The sequence below is a fragment of the Manis pentadactyla genome, chromosome 1, assembly GCF_030020395.1.
Source record: "Manis pentadactyla isolate mManPen7 chromosome 1, mManPen7.hap1, whole genome shotgun sequence".
Lineage (NCBI taxonomy): Eukaryota > Metazoa > Chordata > Mammalia > Pholidota > Manidae > Manis > Manis pentadactyla.
In genome coordinates, this window is record NC_080019.1 from 128,151,670 (window position 1) to 128,173,916 (window position 22,247).

Genomic DNA, 22,247 nt, shown 5'->3' on the forward strand with positions numbered 1-22,247 from the left:
GTAATTGCATGAGTTCTGGCCAATGGATGATGGGGAAAGTAGCGCATGCCATTTCCAGGCCTGATCCATAAAAGCCTCCTCTGTGAGTCCCCATTCAGTCACTCTCTCTTTTTTTTTTTTTTTTTTATTGAAGGGTAGTTGACAACAGCATTGCATTACATTAGTTTCAGGTGTACAACAACGCGTCAGTCACTCTCTCTATCCCCATCCACTACCAAGTAGGTGTCCACACCTCAGAAAGCTATGTGTTAAAGATGTGAGACTTACACTAGGTTGGGTCTCTAATGATTTCATGAAGTGAAACAATATAGTTCCACCACTACTGTCTCTGCCCCAAGTGTTTGGACTTGACTTACATGAGAAAGAAATTTCTATAATATTAAGCCACTCACAGAGAGTTCAGGGTTTTACCTGTTATAACAGCAAGCATTACATTAGCTACTACAATAATTATCCCCTTTTTGCATAAACAATTTCTACTTTTTCCCTCACCAATGGTTTTAATGTATTATTATCAACTATATTCAAAAGAAGTCAAACCTAAGTATATTTTTTAGGCCCAATAACTCAAACTAAAAATCTCATGCTGGCCAAGTTAAACAATACTGAAGTTAGGTTATTCTGGTCCCAGGGATTTACAAAGTAAACCAGACTTCACTTTGAAGTTCCTTCAAATCCAGGAAAACCAGAACTGTCTGTGGTAGAATTCAAAGATGGTACCCCAAGTTCCCTAGCCCCGGTATATGTATCCTTTCTCTCAGCTATTCAATCAAACACTAAGCTAGGTATTACTCTGAAGGTATTTTGGAGATATAATTAAGGTCCCAAATCCAGTGTCTTTTAAGATAGGGATATTATATAGATGGGTCTGACCTAAACACATGACCTCTTTAAGAGCAGTTTTCTCTGGTTGGTCACAGCAGAGAAAGTCACAAATTCAAAGAACAGGAAAGATTCAACATGCTTTTGTTGGACTGTAGAGGACCACATGGCAAGGAGTGTGGTGGCTCTAGGAGCTAAGCACAGACCCCTGCTCACAGCCAGCATGGAACAGGGGCCTCACCTCCAAAACCACGAGGAGCTGGAATCTGCCAACACACATGACCCTGGCAAAAGCTGTTTCCCCAACCTCAGCCAGGCTGACATCTTGATTTCAGCCTGTGATACATGGGGCAGAGCACCAGCCTTACTTATAATGTTGGACTTACCATGCTGGACTTCTGATCTATAAAATTGTGAGCTAATAAATGGGTTTTAAACTGCTAGTTTTTGGTCATCTGCTGCATAGCAGTGGAAGACATACCAGCTGATTCTCTTGCAAGATTTTCAAAATTAAATTTGTTCTATAATCACTAGTAGTTTAAAAAGAGTTTGGATTGCATAGGAAAAGGAAGAGGGGTTATTTTATTCTCTTTCTTTGGTAGTTTATACTAACATGTTTGGAGAAGAAAAGGTCGTGTTCTTCCACCAATTGTCATCAGGAGCTGTTAATATCTATCTGGGGTACTTATAGTAACTAAATATATTGATTTTGGAGTTGACCCCATCAGGATTCAAATCCTGGTCCAGACACTTACTAGCTGCGTAGACTTGGGAAAATCATTTAATTTCTATTTCCTCATCTGTAAAAATCCCATTGTCAGTGAAGATTAAGTAAAATTACATATGTGAAAGAGCCTAACACTTACTAGTTGCACAATAAGTTCTAATTTCTTTTCTTTGACAAATAACTTTTAATATTTCTGCTGGCCTACTTTTTTTATTGCTTTTCTATCATCTCATGTGATACAAGCTTACACAGTAGGAAAATACTTCATAAGCTGAAAGCTATCGGAAAATGAACTCATAGGGGAAATGCACTCATAAGATCATTAAGATTTACCTCAATCTTGAGTGAAAAGAGAATTTGTCATAATGAATTAGTAATGTAGAATTTCAGCCAATGAGGGGAAGGGAGAAATAGCCTCTCCATAGGAAAGGAGCTGGTGGTAACTTTACTGACTGGGACCAGGGCCGGGTAATGGGGAGGAGGGCGGGAAACAGTAATCACACAGCTATAGCACTTCACCTAATACTTCTAGAGTGACCGTATCCTCTTCTAGGTTTTGGCCTTGCTCAGATGGGGCACTAACTTCACAGCGATATTTCCCAGCGTCATTTCTTGTAACATTTTTGATCCGTATACTGAAATCTATCATCTCAGCTCGATCTTTAAAATCACCTTTCAGAAAAACAAGACAATGATGTTAGTAATAATGTATATAACTTTCTACATATAACCCCCCTCAAGACCCTTTATTCAGTAACCAAAGCACTGATATTCCCATTAATAAACTCAATTTAAAATTTAAAAGTTATGTATATATGTTGCTGCTATTTCAAATTTCTCCTTTTTTTAGAATGACATACTGCTCACAAAAGAACATTCAGTTCCAATTCCCATATTTTATTTTAAAGAATTCAACCCTCTTTCCTGGTCTCACTCCCTTGCTAGTATACTTATAAAAATATTCCCATCTTTACAAGATACTGAAGTGATTAGCTTAATTAGCTGGAAGAGTAACTTTATGTGTGGTGGCCCACATAATACTACTACAAAAGTAAAGGAGAGGAGGTCTTAAGAACATTATTTTGGCTAATTTTTGACAGTAATGTGTATGGAATTAAAACAGTGTTTTGTACAATGTTGAGGTGCCAGAATGGCAACTGTAGAACATATAAGTAAAGACAGATGTGTTATTAGCAACCCGTTGTCTGTAGTATTTATCATGACACGTAAGAACCGAGAGATATTTTAAATTATCTATGAACTTTAAGCATTAGAGCACTTGTTTTAATTCTTTAAAGTACAACGTGGGTTTGAACTGCACAGTCCACTTATATAAATGTGGACTTTCTTCAATAAATGTATTGGAAAATTTTTATGGAGATTTTTGACAACTTGAAAAAACATTTTCTCTAGCTTACTTTATTGTAAGAGTACAGTATACAATACATATAACATATAAAATATGTGTTAATTGACTGTTTATGTTAGCTGTACAGTCTCTAGTCAACAGCAGGATATTAGTATTTAAGTTCTGGGGAGTCAAAAGTTACATATTTTTGATAGCATGGGAGTTGGTGACCCTGATCCCCGTGTTGGTCAAGGGCCAGCTGCAATATGCAGTACTTTTAAATAGTGACATGTTATTACACTCTTAAAATTACATTTCCAACTTTTAAAATATTTATGATGGAAAATTTCAAGCATACACAAAATTTGAGATACTATATAGTAGAGTGAACCTCAACGTACCCATCACCCAGCTCTAACAGTAATCAATGCATGGCCTATCTCATTACACCTGTACCTCTAACCACTGGGTCATTTTGAAGGAAATCCCAGACATCATAGCATTTTATCTATGTTTATTAACACTTTAAATTAAAAGCTCATTACATATTCAACAGGAAGACAAGGGAGTAGAAAGAAATGTAATACAAATTAAAAATTAAGAAGGAATGCACTGGATGAAGGTATTGACCCTTCTACAAGTCTTAGCTCTCTGAGCTTCTCAGGCAAGGCCGAGCTTTCTAGATGGTGATGTGAAAACAGGGTAAAGCTATCTCAGCACGCAGTGACCCTCTGTCCAACCCTGCACCATCTTTCTTTGTCTCAAAAGTTTAATCTTCTGGGCCAGCAAGAACAATCACAATGTACTTCATAGGCTAGGACTGAGCTGAGAAATGAGGGTCCACTGTGATGTTCGCCTGCTTCTATTCTGCCTTCTGCTTTTGTGGTGGTCGCATTCTGGGTCTCAGCCACTGCTGGTTTCACCTCACACTTACAAAAACACATTTTCAGTAATCAGCCATGCCTTGCTCTCATTTGCAAATTAAAGGATTTGGCTGTACTTGGGGATCTTGATCTCTCACCTCGTCAGGTCTGCCGCTTCTTACCTTGAAGAGCCTGTTGATAATAGACAAAGGAAACACTCCTCCCCAGTTTCTTCCACTCCAATCTGGAGGAAGTGGTCTTCCTTGGGTATTTACAGGCTAAAATAACCTCTAGGAGCAATAACAAAGATACTTAAGTAAATTTTTAAACATCCTTAAGTTATTCCTTTATATTTTCATCCATCCATCCATTCATTCAAAAATTACCTCAACAAGTACCATGTTGGCTTAACCCAAAGATGAAATGAAAGCCTTATAGCTCTTCTACACAATAACTGTGTGACACTATGCTATATTCCCTAGTTCTTGAGTCTCAGTTACCATCTGTAAAATCAGATAGTATCTCATAGAATTGTCATGAGTCTTCAAATACAAAAATGTATGCAAGCACACATGCCTGGACATAGAAAACAATTTAAAAAAGGTATTATTAAAAACATACAGATAGATATGGACAAAAAGCACATTTAAACATATTAACCCAGTGATGATTTCTATGATGGAATTATGAGTTTTCTTTTTTTTCTATGTAGTTTCTAAATTTTTTTAATGCCACATATATTGATAGAAATACAGAAATAGAATAAAAGATAATAGAAAAGGGAAAGTAGGGCAGAAAAAGGCAAGGAGAAAAAAAATAAAAACACCCAGAAGTTGTTTTCAAGAATACCTAAAGTTTTTAAAGCTGGTTTTACATAACAAAGAGATCATTTTACAGACATGTTTACAATTATGCTACGGAGACAAATGTGTGCTGAGGGACTTGTCTGAGGAAACATGATTCTGTTCTGTTGATGAAGGAGAATGGGTGGTGACCTTCCGGAGTCTTGAGTTTTAGATAGGTTTCCTTCCCGTATTTTGTTGAGTTTCCAACAATTAAACACACACCCACACTCATTTTTAGCCCACACTCCTAGGTCTTAGGAATAAATTTATATTTAAAAAAATCACATTGCCTCATATATTTAACTACACACACAAACACACACACTCACACACACCCCTCCTGGTGAATTATTCTTCCTGATTTCTGTCCTCACTGCTCTGTGAAAAATGTCTGCAGAAATGTATCTGAAAATGAAATCAATGATTTTCCTAAATGTAATGACACCACTCCAGCCTCACTCTCACTGACCACATAAAATATGGAGAAATGATCTGCCCAGTTTGTCCAACCTATTGAATACTTATTGTGTGTCTAACATTATTCTTGAGCTACATCAGTGAGCAAAACAAAGACCCCTGTCCTTTTGGATCTTAAAATTTGCAGGGGGAACCAGGCACACAAGAAACACCATTAAGTGAATTATGTAGTACATTAGGAGGTGATGAGTATATGGAAATAAAATAGAGTAGATCAGAGCATGGGAAGTTTGGGAGTGCTGCGTGACAGGGATGCAATTTAAAAAAAACTGTGTGGTTAGAGTTCACTTCTTAGAAGATAACATTTGGCCAAAGACTTAGAAGAAGGGATTAGCATTCCTTAGAATTTGAATGACAGTCCCTTAGAATTTAAATTTGGAAATAACCACGTGGTACTCTGGGAGGGTTCCAAGAAAGGAAACAGCCAGTGCCTGAATCCCAAGGTGCCAAAACCTTGACCTCCAGAATTGTGAGAAACACTACATCTACTGGAATCATGGGGTCAACATGTGAGGAAAAGGGACCAAGTGAATTTAGAAGCTACCATGGACTCCCCTCTTTCTAGTCAAAATTCAACACTCGTGGCCAGCATAATTCTGCATCTAGATCTCAGGTATATTATGCCATAATGCAGTAGATTAACACACAGGCTTTGGAGTTAAGCCTTTGCCATGCACTAGGTGTGTGATATTGGGCAAAATTACTGACCTTTTCCTGAATGTTATGTTCACATCTGTAAAATGAACTCATCTCACAGAGTTGGTGTAAAGATTAAATGAGATAATGCATTTATATACTTGGGTACCCACAGTAATTTGTACATAGCACATGCTCCATAAATGGTCATTATTACTTTTCGCTGGGAGGAACTTCTTAGCTGTAGTTGTTAGCTTGCTTGACATGACAGAAATCCATACTTCATACATCGCAAATTACCTAAAAACACTCAAATCTGAACTAGCCTGTTACCTTTGTTCAATATAGCAAATATGTAATATAGACACAAATCATATTTTCTCAAAGCAAGGCATATTAAAATAGAAAAATGCACCAAGTTTTTTAGTTAAGATAATTATTTCATTGCCAAAAATTTGTTTCACTTGAATGGAGAAAAGATAATTCTTTGTTTAGAAAAACCATTAGCATTAGCAACAATTTTTAGGAATTACATAGAATCATTGTGAGTTTTAATTTTTCTAGGATTCTGTTCTGCTATCTGCTCAAATTAAAAATCATCAAAAGTTTATATAACACAAAAAGAAAATCAATACTACCAAAGTGTGGAGAAAAGCATGTTATTACACTCTGATTTTTTGTTGTTGAAGTATCACTGATTAACAATCTTACACTGGTTGCAAGTATACAACAACACAGTGGTTCAACAGTTACCCATATTAGTAAATCCTCACTCCCACTAGTGAAGTTACTATCTGTCAACATAGGAGGATGTCACAGAACCACTGGCCATATCTTCCATGCCGTACTACCATCCCCGTGACCAACTTACATTATGATGCAATCTGATTTATAGCTCTCAGGGTTAGACACTCTCTGCATAAGGCTGCTCATATAATTTACAAACGTGGCAGAACTGCCCCTATTTTGATCTCATCCTGCTTTTGGTACTAGCATGGGAAGTGATACAGAATAGCAGTAGTGAAAATAAGGAAGGATTTCATGATTTGCTGACATTACAGAGACGAGAGACAAAAAATTGAGTTCATTGGGTGGAACACACATACACATACACACAAATCATAAAGACTTTAGACTATACCTAAAATTAAGTTATGGCATAAAATATCCTAAAACTAAAATGTGGAAGAAGACAGAAATTTATTTTTGCTTTATGAAGAGCCAAGTTGGCATGATTGGGCACATATAAAAAATAGAATCAAAATGTAGTTCTTAATTAAAAGCAGAGGTCAAACAGACAAACAAAAAATAGTTATTTGAGAATAAGATGAACATTTGATTGCAATAAATTATAGAAAGATTTTCTATGTTAAAATAAAACACCCATTAAAAAGTAAGGTAAATGGTTTAAGGTTTTAATTTGGAATGATGGACATGTTTTGGAAGTAGAAGAGGTAGTAGTTACACCACACACTGAATTGTTCAGTGGAACATGGTAGATTTTATGTTATGTGAATTTCACCTCAATAAAGTTTTTTAAAAGCAATGTAGAACTAAAAAACATAATTTTGGTACCCTAATTCAGATATCATGGCATAGAGCTGGCTGGCAGAGATGCTATCCATGATATCCAGTTTGATCCAACAGTGAGAACCTCCAGGAAGTAAAAAGTAGGAGAAATTAACGTCACATCCTGACCCATTTTTCCTCTCACTGTGCTCACTCGCTTGGCCTTGGCCATCTCCTTTCTGGCATCTTGTGCAGCCCCATTGATCCTCCCTATGAATGCTCCATAGTTCCATTCACTCCCAAGCATCAATTTTATCTTCCCACTTCCCCTATTTAAAACTACTTCATGATAAAGAATGAGTGCTTTATTAGCTTAATCATGTAAAATATTAGGACTTAACTTGATTAACCTAAATAGTTATCTAAGTGATTTGTTAAGTTATTTTATAATTATTTCATTTTTCTTATTTTCTTATTTCTTAAACCACCTATTTAAGTGGTTTGTTACTTTTGAATGATGGGCTGATTCTTATTATGGGATATTTTTACTGGACAAGCATATTTAACACTACATACCAGGTGCTGTTGTAAGCGCTGGTTCAAGACTAATTCGTTTAATTCCCTCCTCACCTAAGCTCTTTTCTTTCATCTTTGTCTCTTTCCTTCAAACTAATCTGTCTTCAACTCTAGGAACCTAAGACATGCTTGAAGAAGAGGGATCAGATAGTCAGGACTTTATTCTTCAAAGTTCATGATCCCTGGCCTAAACAAGCATCACATTTAAGAAAAAGTAATTCTTGTGGCAAGCAGCTAGTAATATATATAATTATCAAGTCACTACATTGTACATCTGAAACCCCAAAATAATATTGTATATCAAATTTATTCCAATAAATAAAAAAGAAATAGTAATTCTTCTGGTTGCCTAGTATTATTGTGTTCTAGGTAAAAGATCCTTGAGAAAAGTAGAAGACTGTCATTATTTGAAGTAAACTTATAAAAGCCCTTATTACATTTTTCTTGGTTATTGGAGCTTTAAAATTTTTTAAATTGTGGTAAAATACCTGTAACTTAAAATTTACCTTCTTAATAATTTTTTATGATACAGTGTTAAGTATCTTCATACTGTTGGGCAACCACTCTACAGAACATTTTCATCTTCAAAACTGAAGCTTCATACCCATTAAAGACCAACTCCCCCTTATAAATATTTTTAAGAAGCTGAAATAAATAACAAAGTGGTACCCCAAAATAGGCTATATTAAATGTCATCTGAAATACATTAAACAGAGTGGGATTTGCACTGTTAATCTCCATTAACCATATCTAGCTGGTCAGAAACTTTGCATATTGCCATTTCCCAATTTCCCAATTTAGATTTGAAGATAATTTACATAGTAAGAGACCATCTTTGTAGATCAGGTCTTGCAGCAAATGCCCAACATTTCCACTGAAGAGGTGGAGAAAGTTCTCAAGGTTGAAACAGCAGGGAGCGGCACTTCAGACAGAAAAATTAGTGTAAGACAGAGGGTCCCAACAAATAGAAGATATCCCATGCATCATACTCATGAGTCATTTAACCAACACGGTCTGTGTTTGGGTGCAAACTTCCATTTACCCCACAACCAGTAAGGTACTCTACCTTGATACTCTATTGCTGTGACAACTTGATGGTCTTTTGGGGCAGAGAATCCATAGGCCTTATGATCTGAAAGATTAAAACAGGATTTTAAAAATGTCAATTTTTAATAAACAGAAATGTAGGACAAAAAAACTAGATGCAGGATAATTAAAACAGTACAAAAGGCCATTTTAAAAATTTAAATGGGATGCAATGTTAAGGAAAACTGGCTTCAAGTTTGGTGAGTTTCACACAGTTTGTAACACTTGAGTTTTAAAATATCAAAGTAAGAAAAATCAAGCCCGACCATATATGTCTCTGCCATTTTCTGTATTGTGGTTTTGCCCTTTCCTTTCCCAAAGCAGAAACAATGAATCAGTTAGGACCCCTCACAGACAATATACTCACACAAGCCCATTTGTTAAGTACGAGTTTATGTCTGTAATTCAGCCAAATATGCAATCTAGTGTCACAGGTATTGCCTCCTGCAAATAAAATCTAATTACTTTTGTGGCTTGTTTAAAGGTATATATGGATTTATGAACTTAGCCCTAACTATATCATATCATAAAGAAATAAGCCACAACATATTTTGACTATGAAATGTATATATAGTATATAATGCACATAAACTTTGTATATAAAATTATGTAAAATGCAAACAGAACATCTTTATTTTCCCCCCAAATATTCCAGTGGTTTTCCAGGATTGGTCTATAGATTGAAATGACTGATTGGTCACGGTGGCTGGTGTGATCTGAGAGTGTGACATGATGACTGACGGTGGTGAGAGGGTCATGGCTCTTATAAACTCATACAGAAATTTTCATTTTAAACAGTACTTTCACATACATTTTTTGGATGAAATTTGATATTCAAAATGACTTGGTATGACAGGCATGATTAAGATTTAAATAACAAAGTGGCAGAACCAGGAATTGAAACTTTCTAAATCAACCTTTGATATGTACCAGTTTATGTTAGTTCATTTTGTGGATGTCATTCTTATGACATCAACTTTAATGATCACGCTTAAAAATAATTTAAATCACTACCTCTAAGTATATAACTCTGAAATACAAATGCCACCATGGCAAGAATTTTGCCTGTTGTGTTCTCTGATACAGTCCGAACACCTAGGACAGTGCATGGCATAAAGCAAGGCACAGTATTTGTTCAACAAATAAATGGAACCACTCCTTACTGTCTACTAATGAGGAGAATCCAGTAAATGGGGTCAGATCAAACTGATACTAATGGAGGGTTCCTGCAGGCAAGTAATTCTTTGGGGAAGGTGTTATAAGTATACATTATTGGGTTGGCATTGATTATTTCAAAATCAGAATAACACAGAGCATTTTCTCCTTTAGCAGTATGTAAAGTAGTGCCCTCAGAGAAGTTCTGATTATGACTGACATTTGTTGTGATTTTTTTAACTCTTTTAGTACACTTTTTAGACCAAACAATGAGCATTTATATTCCCTAGAAGCCAGTTGAGGAAAAAACCTGGGCAAAACAGAGAAAGATACTATTTGTTCCTGCCACATCATCCTATCTTTGAACTTTTCAAACACTGAGCTGCCTGTATTTTCTTCAGTAGGCTTGGGCCTCTTTTCGAAGCAAATGTTAGTTCAATCTGAGATGGGAAGATTTAGGACTGGGGTCAATTATTCTCCCCTTTTCTCAATTCCAGTTTTCTACTTGCTACTTCCTTTGTGAAAGATTTCTTAAATTTTTAAAAATCACTGAATTTCTATGGAAAATAACAACTGTTAACTTCAGGAATATTATTATTTTCCTCATAATTTTATATTTATATATTTAGGAAAAAAATATGTCCCAGACACTAAAAAAGAGAGAACTGGTGGGACTGGCAAAACAATGAAGAAAAAAAATTATAAAGGGGATTAGCTTAAAAGTCTTCTCCTTACAGCTATGGCTGCTTCCTCAACCTTCTTTGAGGTTTGCTTTTAATAAGTATTTAAAATACACTGTCACTTATGATGAACTTACTTAAATAAAAAGCTCCAAATCTTTAAAAAATGCATTTATTTTAAGATTTCTACCTTGTTCCAGCCTTTCTAGTCTTAGAATCCAGTTTTTTTTTTTTTTAACTTGCACCTGGTAACTCTTTTAATGAAAACATAATGTTGGATTTTGTATCAACATTTTACTAACAGATGTTAGGAAAAGTCTCTGTTGGCTGCTTTCTTGAACTGATGTTTATCTTTTCTTCACTTTTCCAGAATAAGTTAATACAAAAATAAACAAAAATTGTCATGTAAGTCTGCTGGTTAAGGTCAGCAATTGTTTTAAAGTTAGCTACAAAACATCTTTAATAGTTATGGATGTGTTCCAAAATTGCTGGCAGAAGTTCATAAAACAGGTTAAGAGATGATTATTTTCATAACTGTTAACTCCAGCTCCTAGTCAAATGAAAGGAATTCCTAGTCAAATGAAAACTTTTGTGTTTCTTTTGTCCCAACTATAAGAATAAAAGTTCTTACAATGTCTATTATTTATCTAAAATAATATGGTTTGATTAAGAATAAATATTTATGCTATCACAATTCTTAAATTTACTATCAAAGTGTTGTTCAGATTAACACTTTTTATTGAAAATATGCTTAGGAAAAACTGACGTGTTATGGAAGTTTCTTGTTTGTTTTAAAAGGACATTACAGAACCTCATGCCAGTTGGGATGGCTAACCTAGAAAAGACTAGGAACAACAAATGCTGGTGAGGAGGCAGGGAAAGGGGAACCGTCTTACACTGCTGGTAGGAATGTAAACTAGTTCAACCATTGTGGAAAGCAATATGGAGTTTCCTCAAAAAACTAAAAATAGAAATACCATTTGACCCGGGAATTCCCCTCCTAGGAATTTATCCAAAGAAAACAACTTCTCAGATTCAAAAAGACATATGCACCCCTATGTTTATTGCAGCAACTATTGACAATAGACAAGAAATGGAAGCAACCTAAGTGTCCATCAGTAGATGAATGGCTAAAGAAGATGTGGTATATATTCACAATGGAATACTATTCAGCTGTAAGAAACAAATCCTACCATTTGCAACAACGTGGATGGAGCTAGAGGGTACTATGCTCAGTGAAATAAGTCAGAGAAGAGAAAGACAGAGAAAGACAAATACCAAATGATTTTCCTCATTTGTGGAGTATAACAAAGAAGCAAAACTGAAGGAACATAACAACAGCAGACTCACAGATTCCAAAAAGGGATTAGTGGTTATTAAAGGGGAAGGGTTGGGGAGGGAGGGTGAAGAGGGAGGGAGAAGGGGATAGTGGGGTATCATGATTGGTATACATGGTGTGTGTGGGGTCACAGGGAAGACAGTGTAGCTCAGAGAAGACAAATAGGGACTCTGTGGCATCTTACTACACTGATGGACAGTGACTGCAATGGGGTATGGGGGGGACTCAATAATAAGGGTGAATGTAATAACTGCATTGTTTTTCTTGTGAAACCTTCATAATAGTATGAGTATGAATAATAAATGATACCTTAATAAAAAATACTTAGAACCAAATGATAATAAAAAGTATGTACTTATTGGAAAAATAGGACATTACAGAGAGTACCATGCATCAAAGCAAGTTATAATACTATGGATATAAGTTATTTCATGAGTTTTCAAAAATAAAAATTAATAACCATTTCATTTTGGCAATCTCTGATATACATTTTTATACTAACAAATATAGAAAAGATGCAAAGGGCTAGCAGCAACAAATAAAGTAATACCATCCAGTATTTTTTATGGATAAATATTTATAAGGGTAGAAAGTAACCCAATGTGGCAGGAATTAGGAGTTAGATAATATACTCATCTATCTCATTACCACTCAACCATAGCCGGTCTGAGAGTAGGGAGAGGAGAGGGGAGAAGAAAAGAGGGAGAGGGAATGAAAGACAGACACATAGATATATCCTTCTAGTCCCTCAAACTGGACATCTGGCTCTTCTCTTAATGAGACACTGATATCCTATTTTCAGAGAAAGGGAAGCCATACCAAAGTGAAAGGAAATAAAAGATGTGCTTGACTATACAGCTACTCATGGCTGGTGTCCTGATGAGTTAATAATGACCTAAAGAATTTAAGGGTGATTTTGACTATAAATAAATTTTCCCCTTAAGAACCTAACCTCTAAGTAAGATATGACTCCACTCTGTTAATATCCTCATTTGACAAATGTGACTATTGATAGGGGTTAGGTAGCTTGCTGATGGTTACAGCACTAGAAAGCAGAAAAGCCAATGTATGGATCTACATCTAGTTAGTATAGTTCCACAGATCTGTCTCCCTCCCTCCCACCAGTTTTCAAATCAGCACAAGGCATTGTAAGAAAGTACCAAACATGATACTGTCAGACACTCTGCAGATGGCTTCACATCCATCTTCAATCTTTAGCGTTGTAAAGATATTATTCAGAAAGTATATAACAAATTGCCATTTAATGGTGAAAGTGTTAATGGGCAAATGTTTATGGTGAATGAACTAATTTGAATAAAGCATATATTTTTATTATATACTGCACAAAAATTTTATGACCCCTTTTTTCTGTTTTTTTTTTCTTAATCATTTGAGTACAAGGACAATGGTGTTTCAGAATTGAGTATAAAATTTTTTTCATACAAACTAACATGCATTAGTAAATTTAGGGAAACTTTCAGGGTATTCCATTACCTAAACAACTGAATGATTAAAATTTTCAGGTGATATTAGAGAGAGATGAAGTAAGTAACTTTTCACAGTAAAATGAATTCTCAAAATTTTCAAAGAAATGTCCTTTAAGCACATCTCCAAATGTTTAATGGGGGCCAGTGGCATTGAAAAACTATCAATGGCTGAATTTCTCACCAGCTACTCCCCACTAGGACATGAAGGAAGCCATTTAGGATTCTGAGATCTCGGATATTTCCCAAGTGACAATCGCAGTCAAACACAATTCATTCACCAGTGGCATTAACTATGGATTTTAGATATATGACAATAGTCAATTCAAATCCAGTAGACTCTCAAGACAAGATGAATAAATGTCAGCTTCTGTAACTGATGCTATTAAGAATCACATACTCAATGGAAGGCATGGATATTGACCATTCTGTGTTTTAATTGGTTCTCCATAGGATTAAGGTGCAGAAAACAAACAGCCCTAAAACTTTATTAGTGTATAATAATTATAATATTATAATAGTATAAGTATAAATACTTATAATAGTATAAGTAATCATTACCAAAGATGTCAGATATCAAAACAGACACAGGTGTAATGGCTAAGAACACTAAAATGGGAGAGGTGAAGAATAATAAACCTGTGTATCTCTTCTCACTGATGTGATCTGGGGAGGTCTTTGCCATATTCTTATAGCAGAGATGGTGTATCAGGCTTTGATAGCTTGATGACATTTTTATTTAAAATTATTTACTGTTCTTTAGTCTGAAATTGTAGTGACTAACTCCTAAACCTCAATGTGGTTTTTCAAGATGAAAAATCTAGAACAACGGCCATATTTGACAGTTACGTTTCTCAGCAGAAATAAACACACTAATATAATTGCCAAATAAACAATTTTTGGAAGTAGGTATTGTAAATCATTCCCCTGGAGTTTTGATCACCTCTGGGCAAATCTAAAACCAAGGTTCTGAATCTGGGTTCCAAGAATCCAAGGAGAATCTGGGAATTCCTGCACAAAATGTGTGAACCTAAGATTCCCTACATAAAGTGTCCTATCAACTGATACACATACAGATTCCTCAGTGGCTGTTTGGGTCAGGGGATAATGAAACGGTTATTCTGCCATCATTTATATTTAAAAATCCACATAAACAACCTATGTGAGAAGACTATGTGAGTAGAACTCTACCATCTACTAAACTCTTTTCATGCATTACCCTATATAGACGTTTGTTTTAAACTTTCTTTTTATCCTCAGACTTTTATAATTCCACCTTACTGAATGAATTTGGGGGATAACAACAACTTAATGTACCAAATGTTCTCATTTCTTGAAAGCATGAACATGCAGTTTGAATACAAATCTGTTTTGCAGGGATTAGCATAAAAAGTTTCAAAAAGATTCGTAATAATCACCAATCCGTTAAATTTAAAACCTGCAAATTACGTTTGCATTTCTCAAATGATGATAAAGCATTGCTAATGTTTTCAATCTTTCTCTGCTTAGACGATTTAGAAAATATAATGAACAGACACATAAAAGGAGGCATGAATTTAATGAGGCATAAGCCTCCCTTTAGGAGCCCTTTGGGGTCCCCCCTTGCACAGGCAGCTCCTAAGGTGCTAGAGAGGGTCAGGGAGGGCCTAGTAATGTGTGCACATTTTGTAAAATTTGCAAGAATAAGATATTTGAACACTTTTTTCCTAGTGAGGGCTCAAATAGTCCATCTCTACACACAACTATAGGCTTTTCCTTATCAATAAGTTTATTTAGCCTTCTAGATTTGTCCACCCGTAATAAAGTCCGATAGTGCAACATTTAAAATCCTGAAGATTTTATATGACTAGCAACTTAGGGCATGCCCTATCAAATTTCAATTCTTAAAATATGAGAGTTGTATGAATTTTATTTTTCAACTCTCCTGTGGGATGATTCATAAAAACATAAGCCCATACAGTACATACATATGTTATTAATTAAATTCTATTACCATAAATGTTGCCAGAAGAGATTTTAAAACTAAGGGAAACCATCCCAGCTTATTGTTGTTCCATGTTTCCTTTGCTTAGTCTTCAGGAAGCCAGAGGAACAAGAACCACTTATTTTGAAGTGCAGGCATGGAAACAATGTTCTGGCATTGCTCAAGTGTCATATTTTACAACTGTCAGGCAAGTTTGCTCAGAATTAGTTGCCCTGATTTCTCAGAGACTATAATTTCTGGGGTTTTTTGATGAAGGCAGTTCTCCAACTCACTGTTTTATTTCAAAACTGGTCTTAACACACCCAGCAGTAAGCTAACACCAAAACGCACTGTTTAGTGGAAGAAATGGTTTAGTGAACATCTATATTACAACTGAATATTTATGTCCCACCATTTATGTTGAATTCTTAACCCCCAATGTGATGGTATTAGGAGTTGGAACCTTTGGGAAGTGATTAAGGCATGAGGGCAGAGGCCTCCTGATGGATTAGTGCCCTTAGGAAAGGGACCCCAGAGAGCTCTCTCCCCGTCTCAGCCATGTGAAGACCCAAGTTGGCAGTCTGCAACCAGGAAGCAGGCTCTCACCAGACACTGACGCTGAAGCACCTTTGATCTGGGACTTCCAGCCTCCAGAACTGTGAGAAATAAGTGTTTGTTGCTTGAACCACCCAATCTATGGTATTTTTTGTTAGAGCAGCTGAACTGACTAACCTACATACATTCAAATCAGGGGGCCTACAGAGCTGCTTCCTGGAATGATCATGAAATGAGTCTGTGCTATTAGTGATCCAATTTTTGAAACTTACGCAGATCAAGTATTAAAAATATGGACAAAGGTATTGGTGTCCTACAATGGTAGGCAAAAGCCTAACTGTCACAGCATCATTCTGGCGAAATGGTTGTTTGGTATCCTGTGTAGTATGAAGATGATTGGGTTTGTGACATGAGCAACCAGATATTTTGAAATTATGTAAAATTGGTCTTAGGATTGAATTTTTTGTTGAGGTGGTATCAGAACTGACTTCTTACCCATTGGGATAAAGTGATAAATAGTATTGCACCACCACCACCACCATTTTCAAGTGCGGCTTTTTGAAATTAAACAAAAAGCAACATTAAAGTCCAGATGGGTGAGAAAAAGACAGTCTGCTATAAACATGGGCTGTCTTTATAATAGATGGAAACAGGGCCACACTTTGTCTTCAGGAAATCATAAGTGATAGAGAAGAAAAGAGACTTAGCTAGATTTGAAAACCAGTGCTGTGAACTACTTACTAGTCACATCACCTTGGGCAAACCACAGCTTTAACCTTCTAAATCATAGTTTCCATTTAGGTAAAATGAAGCTAATAATGCCTTCCTGAATTGGTTGTTAAGGATCAAACTAAATAAAGTACATAATTGCTTAGCCTACTTCCTATCACACAGTAGATTCTCTATAAATAGTTATTATTTATTCCTCTCCTCTCACTCCACAGTGCTTTTTATCCAATGTTGCAATGCAAATTTAGTGTTTCATAAATGATTCAACAATAACTATGTACTGGGATGGATTATAAAAATAGAGAACGAATTGTTAGGGTTATATATTTTTCTTCCTTTTAAAAAAAATGATTAGTATATCTTCTTCATTACAGTGGCTGACCTGTCATTAGTGGGAAGCCTTAAGTTTAAATTCTACCTTCTCTTTTGTCCTTGTTATGACATGTTTGGGAGAGTTACAGGTTTTTTTGGGCTGTGTTTCTTCATCTGTAAAACATGATCTATGATGATGAAGCCTTCCCTAACTATGTTAATTGACACAATTCATCACATCCTTTACCTTGTTACACTTTCCACACTTAACATCTAAGACAACATACGTTCCTAGATTTCCTTCTCATGGATCTTATCCTTGGCATCTCCTCTTCTCTGTCCATATTTCCTTCATTAATGGTATGATCCAGACTCCTGGCCTTAAGAACTTCCAGATGCTAACAACTCCCAAATGTATATCTCCAGTCTAGACTTTGCTGAACTCTGGACTCAGATCCAAATGCCTATTCAACATTGCCACTTGAAGTTTTAAAAGACATTTCAAACACTATATCCAAACTTCATGTTTCTTTCTAAACCTGCTCTACCTTCCACACCTTAGATGAAGGCAACACTATTATGCTCCACTTGTTCTGGCCAAAAACTTGCAGTTATCCTTAATGATTCTGCCTATTATAGCCCATATCCAATTCATCAGCAAATCCTGATGAATTTTCAAAATGCACCCAGAATCTCACTGCTTCTTACAATACTTCCATTGCTGTCACCTGCTCTGAGCACCATCATCTCTGCCTGAATCATTGCAATAGACTACTGACTGGCTGCCTATTCTATTCTGCCTCTCCAGCCGCTAATCTCAACACATTCGCTAGAGTTATCCTTTAAAATGCACAATCAAATCACAGCACTCTTTTTGCTCAAAACCTTGGATTAGTTCTTCATTTTCTCCAGAGCATAGGTAAAAGCCCTTACACTGGCCTAGAAGACCTTACACAGTCTGGCTTCATTGCCTTTCAGACTTCTCTCCTCAGCTCCTCCCTCCCTCTGCTCCAGAGACACTGGCCTCCTTGTTTATCCTCAAAACAGGAGTTTCCTCTGCCTGAAAGACTCTTCCTTTGGATACCCATTAACTTCAAATTTTTGCTCTAAAGACATCTCCTAAATGAAGTTTACTCTGCCCTATTTAATATAGCAGCCACACATTCATCTGACCTGTTCCCTTCCAAACTCCTGATTCCCTTAATCCTGCTTTGATTATTCTTTTTTCCAAAGCATCTCTCATCTTCTAACATACTATATTATGAACTTATGCACTAAGGGCAGGGGTCTTTATTTTCTTTATTTATATCCCAAGGACCAAAAATAATGCTTGATATGTAGGAGATAATAAATATTTGCCAAATGAATGGAAATGAAGTTAATTATGGAGAAAATGAAAATGGAATATAAAGAGCTATGCTTAATTTTTTTAAATTAAGGGATGAGCTGCACAAGATTAATCAGTGAAAGATTTTGAAGCAGCTAATTTTGAAACTAAAAAGATTTAGTTTATCACAGCATCAGCATACAGAATCAATTTTCATATTAGGCTGTAAACAAAAATTAAACATGAATATGCTTGATACAAAAAGTGATGAGTCAACAGCAAAAATATCTGAGCAAATAAAATGTGATTTTAAAAGCCATGAATCACTGTCCTTGTTTCTAAAATATCTTTTTAAAATTAATACACATTCTAATTTTAATAATACAAGTAAGAAGTTTTATTTTTTAAATAAAAATTATTTCCTTTTATAAAGTTTTGATACACAATTTAAAATAGCATTGTGATGGTGAATTTTGTGCTAACTTAGATGGGCCACAGTGTCCAGATATGTGGTCAAAAACTAATCTGGATGTTTCCATAAGAGTGTTTTTGGATGGGCTTAACATCAGTAGACTTTGAGTAAAGCAAATTGCCCTTCCTAATGTGGGTGGACTTCATCCAAACAGTTGAAGGCCTGAATATAACAAAAGACTGACCGTCCTTGAGCAAGAGGGCATTCTGCCAGCAGACAGCCTTTGGACTTGAATTGCAGCATCAGCTCTTTGTGGCTCTCCAGTCTGCTGGCCCACTCTGCATATTTTGGACTTGCCTGTGTCTTTAATTGCATGAGGCAATTCCTTAAAATAAATCTTTTTATTTATATACACATTCTATTGATTCTGTTCCTCTGGAGAATTCTCATAAAAACATCACAATGAATTACTGTAATAAATTAATTTGGGGGTATCTGTATTTTAATACAAGTGTGTGTTGTATCTTAACAGTTCCTTTTGGAGGTTCAGCAACATATCGTATTTTTTTTAAATGTTCCATAGTCACTTATGTTCTGAGAATACTGATCTAAAACAGTCTTACATAGTCAATCACTCATCTTTAAACCTTAACACCTTCCTTAGACCTATGTCTATATCCTCATGGACAAGGGACATGTTGATTTAATCTTTCTTGGCCTTTTTCACAATCTTCATGTGGTGGGGAAGTGGGGACTGGGCTTCGGGTTCTGTCTCTGCTCCACTAAGATTCTCTGAAGGCCCCTCTTTAGTCTCACCATCTCTAGGAAGCTGTCCTGTCAAAGCTCTAAATAGTATCTTGACTATCTATGGAATTCTCCTTTCCAATCCACTTGGACAGAGTTAAACAGCATTTTATGATCTGTCATATTTGATGGCTTTTGTGACTCCTTTCTAGGTTCTCTTCTCTGAAGCTCCTTTCCTGTCTCCTCTCCTTCAGACTGGCCATTGAACATTCAGCATTTTATAGAAGGGTAAGGGTTCCACAGTATAGAGGTTTTAGATACATTAGGTTAACAAGTTAAAGTTCTCTATTGTAGGACTTATTCTAGCTTTTAACATGCTAAGGAGCACTGTGAATCGCCAAGGGGAAATATAATTTAGAGCATGAAACACTGGAGCTAAACAAGAGAGGAAAACGTCCAAGAGGACTGAGAAGAGACATTCAGAGAAATAAGAAAAACTAGGACAGAATGATGTCATGGAGTCAAGGATAGGCAGAATTTCAAGGGGGGAATATCAACAGTGTTTGATTTTCCAGAGAGGTCAGGTAAGGTTTTGACTGAAAACTGTGAATTTAGGAACGAGTAAATTATTGGTGAAACAATGATAGCAATTTCAATAGCATGGAAAAAGGACAGTTTGCAGTGGACTGAATGGTCAGTAAAACTATGGAGATAATATAGACCATCAATTCAAGATGTTTGATTATAGAATTATGGTGGGTTTCTTTCCAACTCAAAATTATAGATTTGTACATGTTTATAGCCTGTGACAAAATAGCTAGTAATGAAGATAAATTGAAGATATTTAAGAGGGGTTAACTGAGTGACACAAAAAACCCAAGGAGACTGGAAGTATCATGAGTCCAGGTGAGAAACTGGCTTTCAACAGCTAGGATGAAAGTAGATGTGGACAAGTCTGCGATTCATCTGCCTCATTACTACAAGAATTGGGCTCTTAAAGTATCATTTAATCATACTAAGCTCCCTTCAGAAGTCTCCCCTTGTCTTCAGGGTGAATTCCAAATTTCATCAAATGGCCTTTCAGAACTGGCTCTTGTTTTCCCTGCCTCCCCCTCAGTCACTGCTCCCCACAAACCCTATGCTCAAGTTCTTCTCCGTGGGACTCCCACTGCTCTTGGCACTCCACAGACCTTTGCTTTATCCATTGTCTTTGCCTGGAACCCCGTTCCTTCAACACTCCTGATGCAAATGGAGAACTATGGATAATTCAATGTCCCCCTCAAATGTCAGCAAAGATAAAGTTCCCTGGCCCTTCCGTCCTTCTATACATTATCAGCCCTTCTTTTATCTGATATAGCACTTTTTATAGGCCTTTACTCATTTTGTATCATAATGATAAATGATAATATTAGAAACTGTATGGTACATGTTTGTACCTACATCATATTTAACACACAATAGGAGACAGTTAAATAAATGTCTGTTGTAGACAAAACTGAATATATTTTGTCTTCAAATCAGATGTATAAACTTCTTACTGCATTTTATATATAAATACATGATTATATACACTTATATATCAATATAAATATAAAATATATTTTAAATATAGTATAAACTGTGTTTTCTTAATCTAGCAAAACACGCCATAATAGACCCACAAATAATGCCAGTAGAATTAAAATAAAGTACTAAGCTTTAGTTATAACATTTCTTTGATAATATTAAACGATTGTAGACTCTTGAACAAAAGTCTAAAAGTAGCTTTGACACTGCATAACTCTCAATTATCCTCACCGTAACTACGTATAAAAGGAAAATATGACATATTTTAGTTTGAAATGTGTGTACACATACCTACACAGTTCTTCAGCACATTCTGTGAAATCGTTATTTTAACATTTTCCCCCATCTTTTTATCCCATATCATCTAAAAATTAACCTTGGAAATGGAAAAGTGGTTCTCTAAAAATAGAAAAGACAATGAATTTCTTGTGTTTGACTGCCACAAACTGAAGAATTTAGTGTGGTGATGAAGTACATGTAATTTAATAGGTTGGTTTGCAACATTATCAGAACCTCTTTTTATGATAAATTTCTGATGCTTCCTTCACTATCCTAAAACAAAATTTACAGGTAATAACACTTGATATGTTTATTTGTATATATATGTATGTATGTACATATAAAACTTGGAAAAAGAAATACAATATTATTTTAATACTAAACAGAAATAAAAGGAAAAAATATAGTGAAATATATATATTTAAATTTATAAATGCATACACATGAATATACTAGAAGATACAATGAAGAAGTCAGATATTAGTCTATACTTATGTTAAATTGGACTAAAGAGAAAAAAGACCAGAAACCATTCCAAATGGTACAGGAAAACAAAGAACAGGGTTACTGTGGACATTAAAACAGAAGTTCGTATGGTTACTTCTACATGAAGGCTGTGCAAAAGAAAATTTGTGTTTGTATGTAAAATTTTGTATGTTAGAGACTCAGCTATATAAATTACTCATTTATAAAAACATGCAATGGGATTTGGGAGAGTGTCACGAACAATGAAGGGTGAGGGACACAGGGGAATTTTTTATTTTATAGCATTGTCTGGCACACACAAATTTATCAGCCCTGGTCCCTGCCTAG

At 35.6% G+C, this 22,247-nt stretch overlaps 1 protein-coding gene across 11 annotated transcripts in view; it reads right to left on the reverse strand.

Moving 5' to 3' along the window:
• The window catches only part of JAM2 (junctional adhesion molecule 2), a 55,635-nt gene that overhangs the window by 14,817 nt on the left and 18,571 nt on the right, over positions 1 to 22,247 (reverse strand). For all 11 annotated transcript variants that reach the window (XR_008997408.1, XR_008997410.1, XR_008997409.1 and 8 more), the window contains exons 2-4: positions 8,870 to 8,935; positions 3,943 to 4,050; positions 2,069 to 2,221 (exon numbers count right to left, since the gene is read on the reverse strand). Coding sequence is in view for 5 of the 11 variants with exons in the window: in XM_036875122.2 (XP_036731017.1) it covers positions 2,069 to 2,221; positions 3,943 to 4,050; positions 8,870 to 8,935 (327 nt within the window). In the remaining 6 variants the exon portion in view is untranslated. The remainder of the gene's footprint in view (positions 1 to 2,068; positions 2,222 to 3,942; positions 4,051 to 8,869; positions 8,936 to 22,247) is intronic.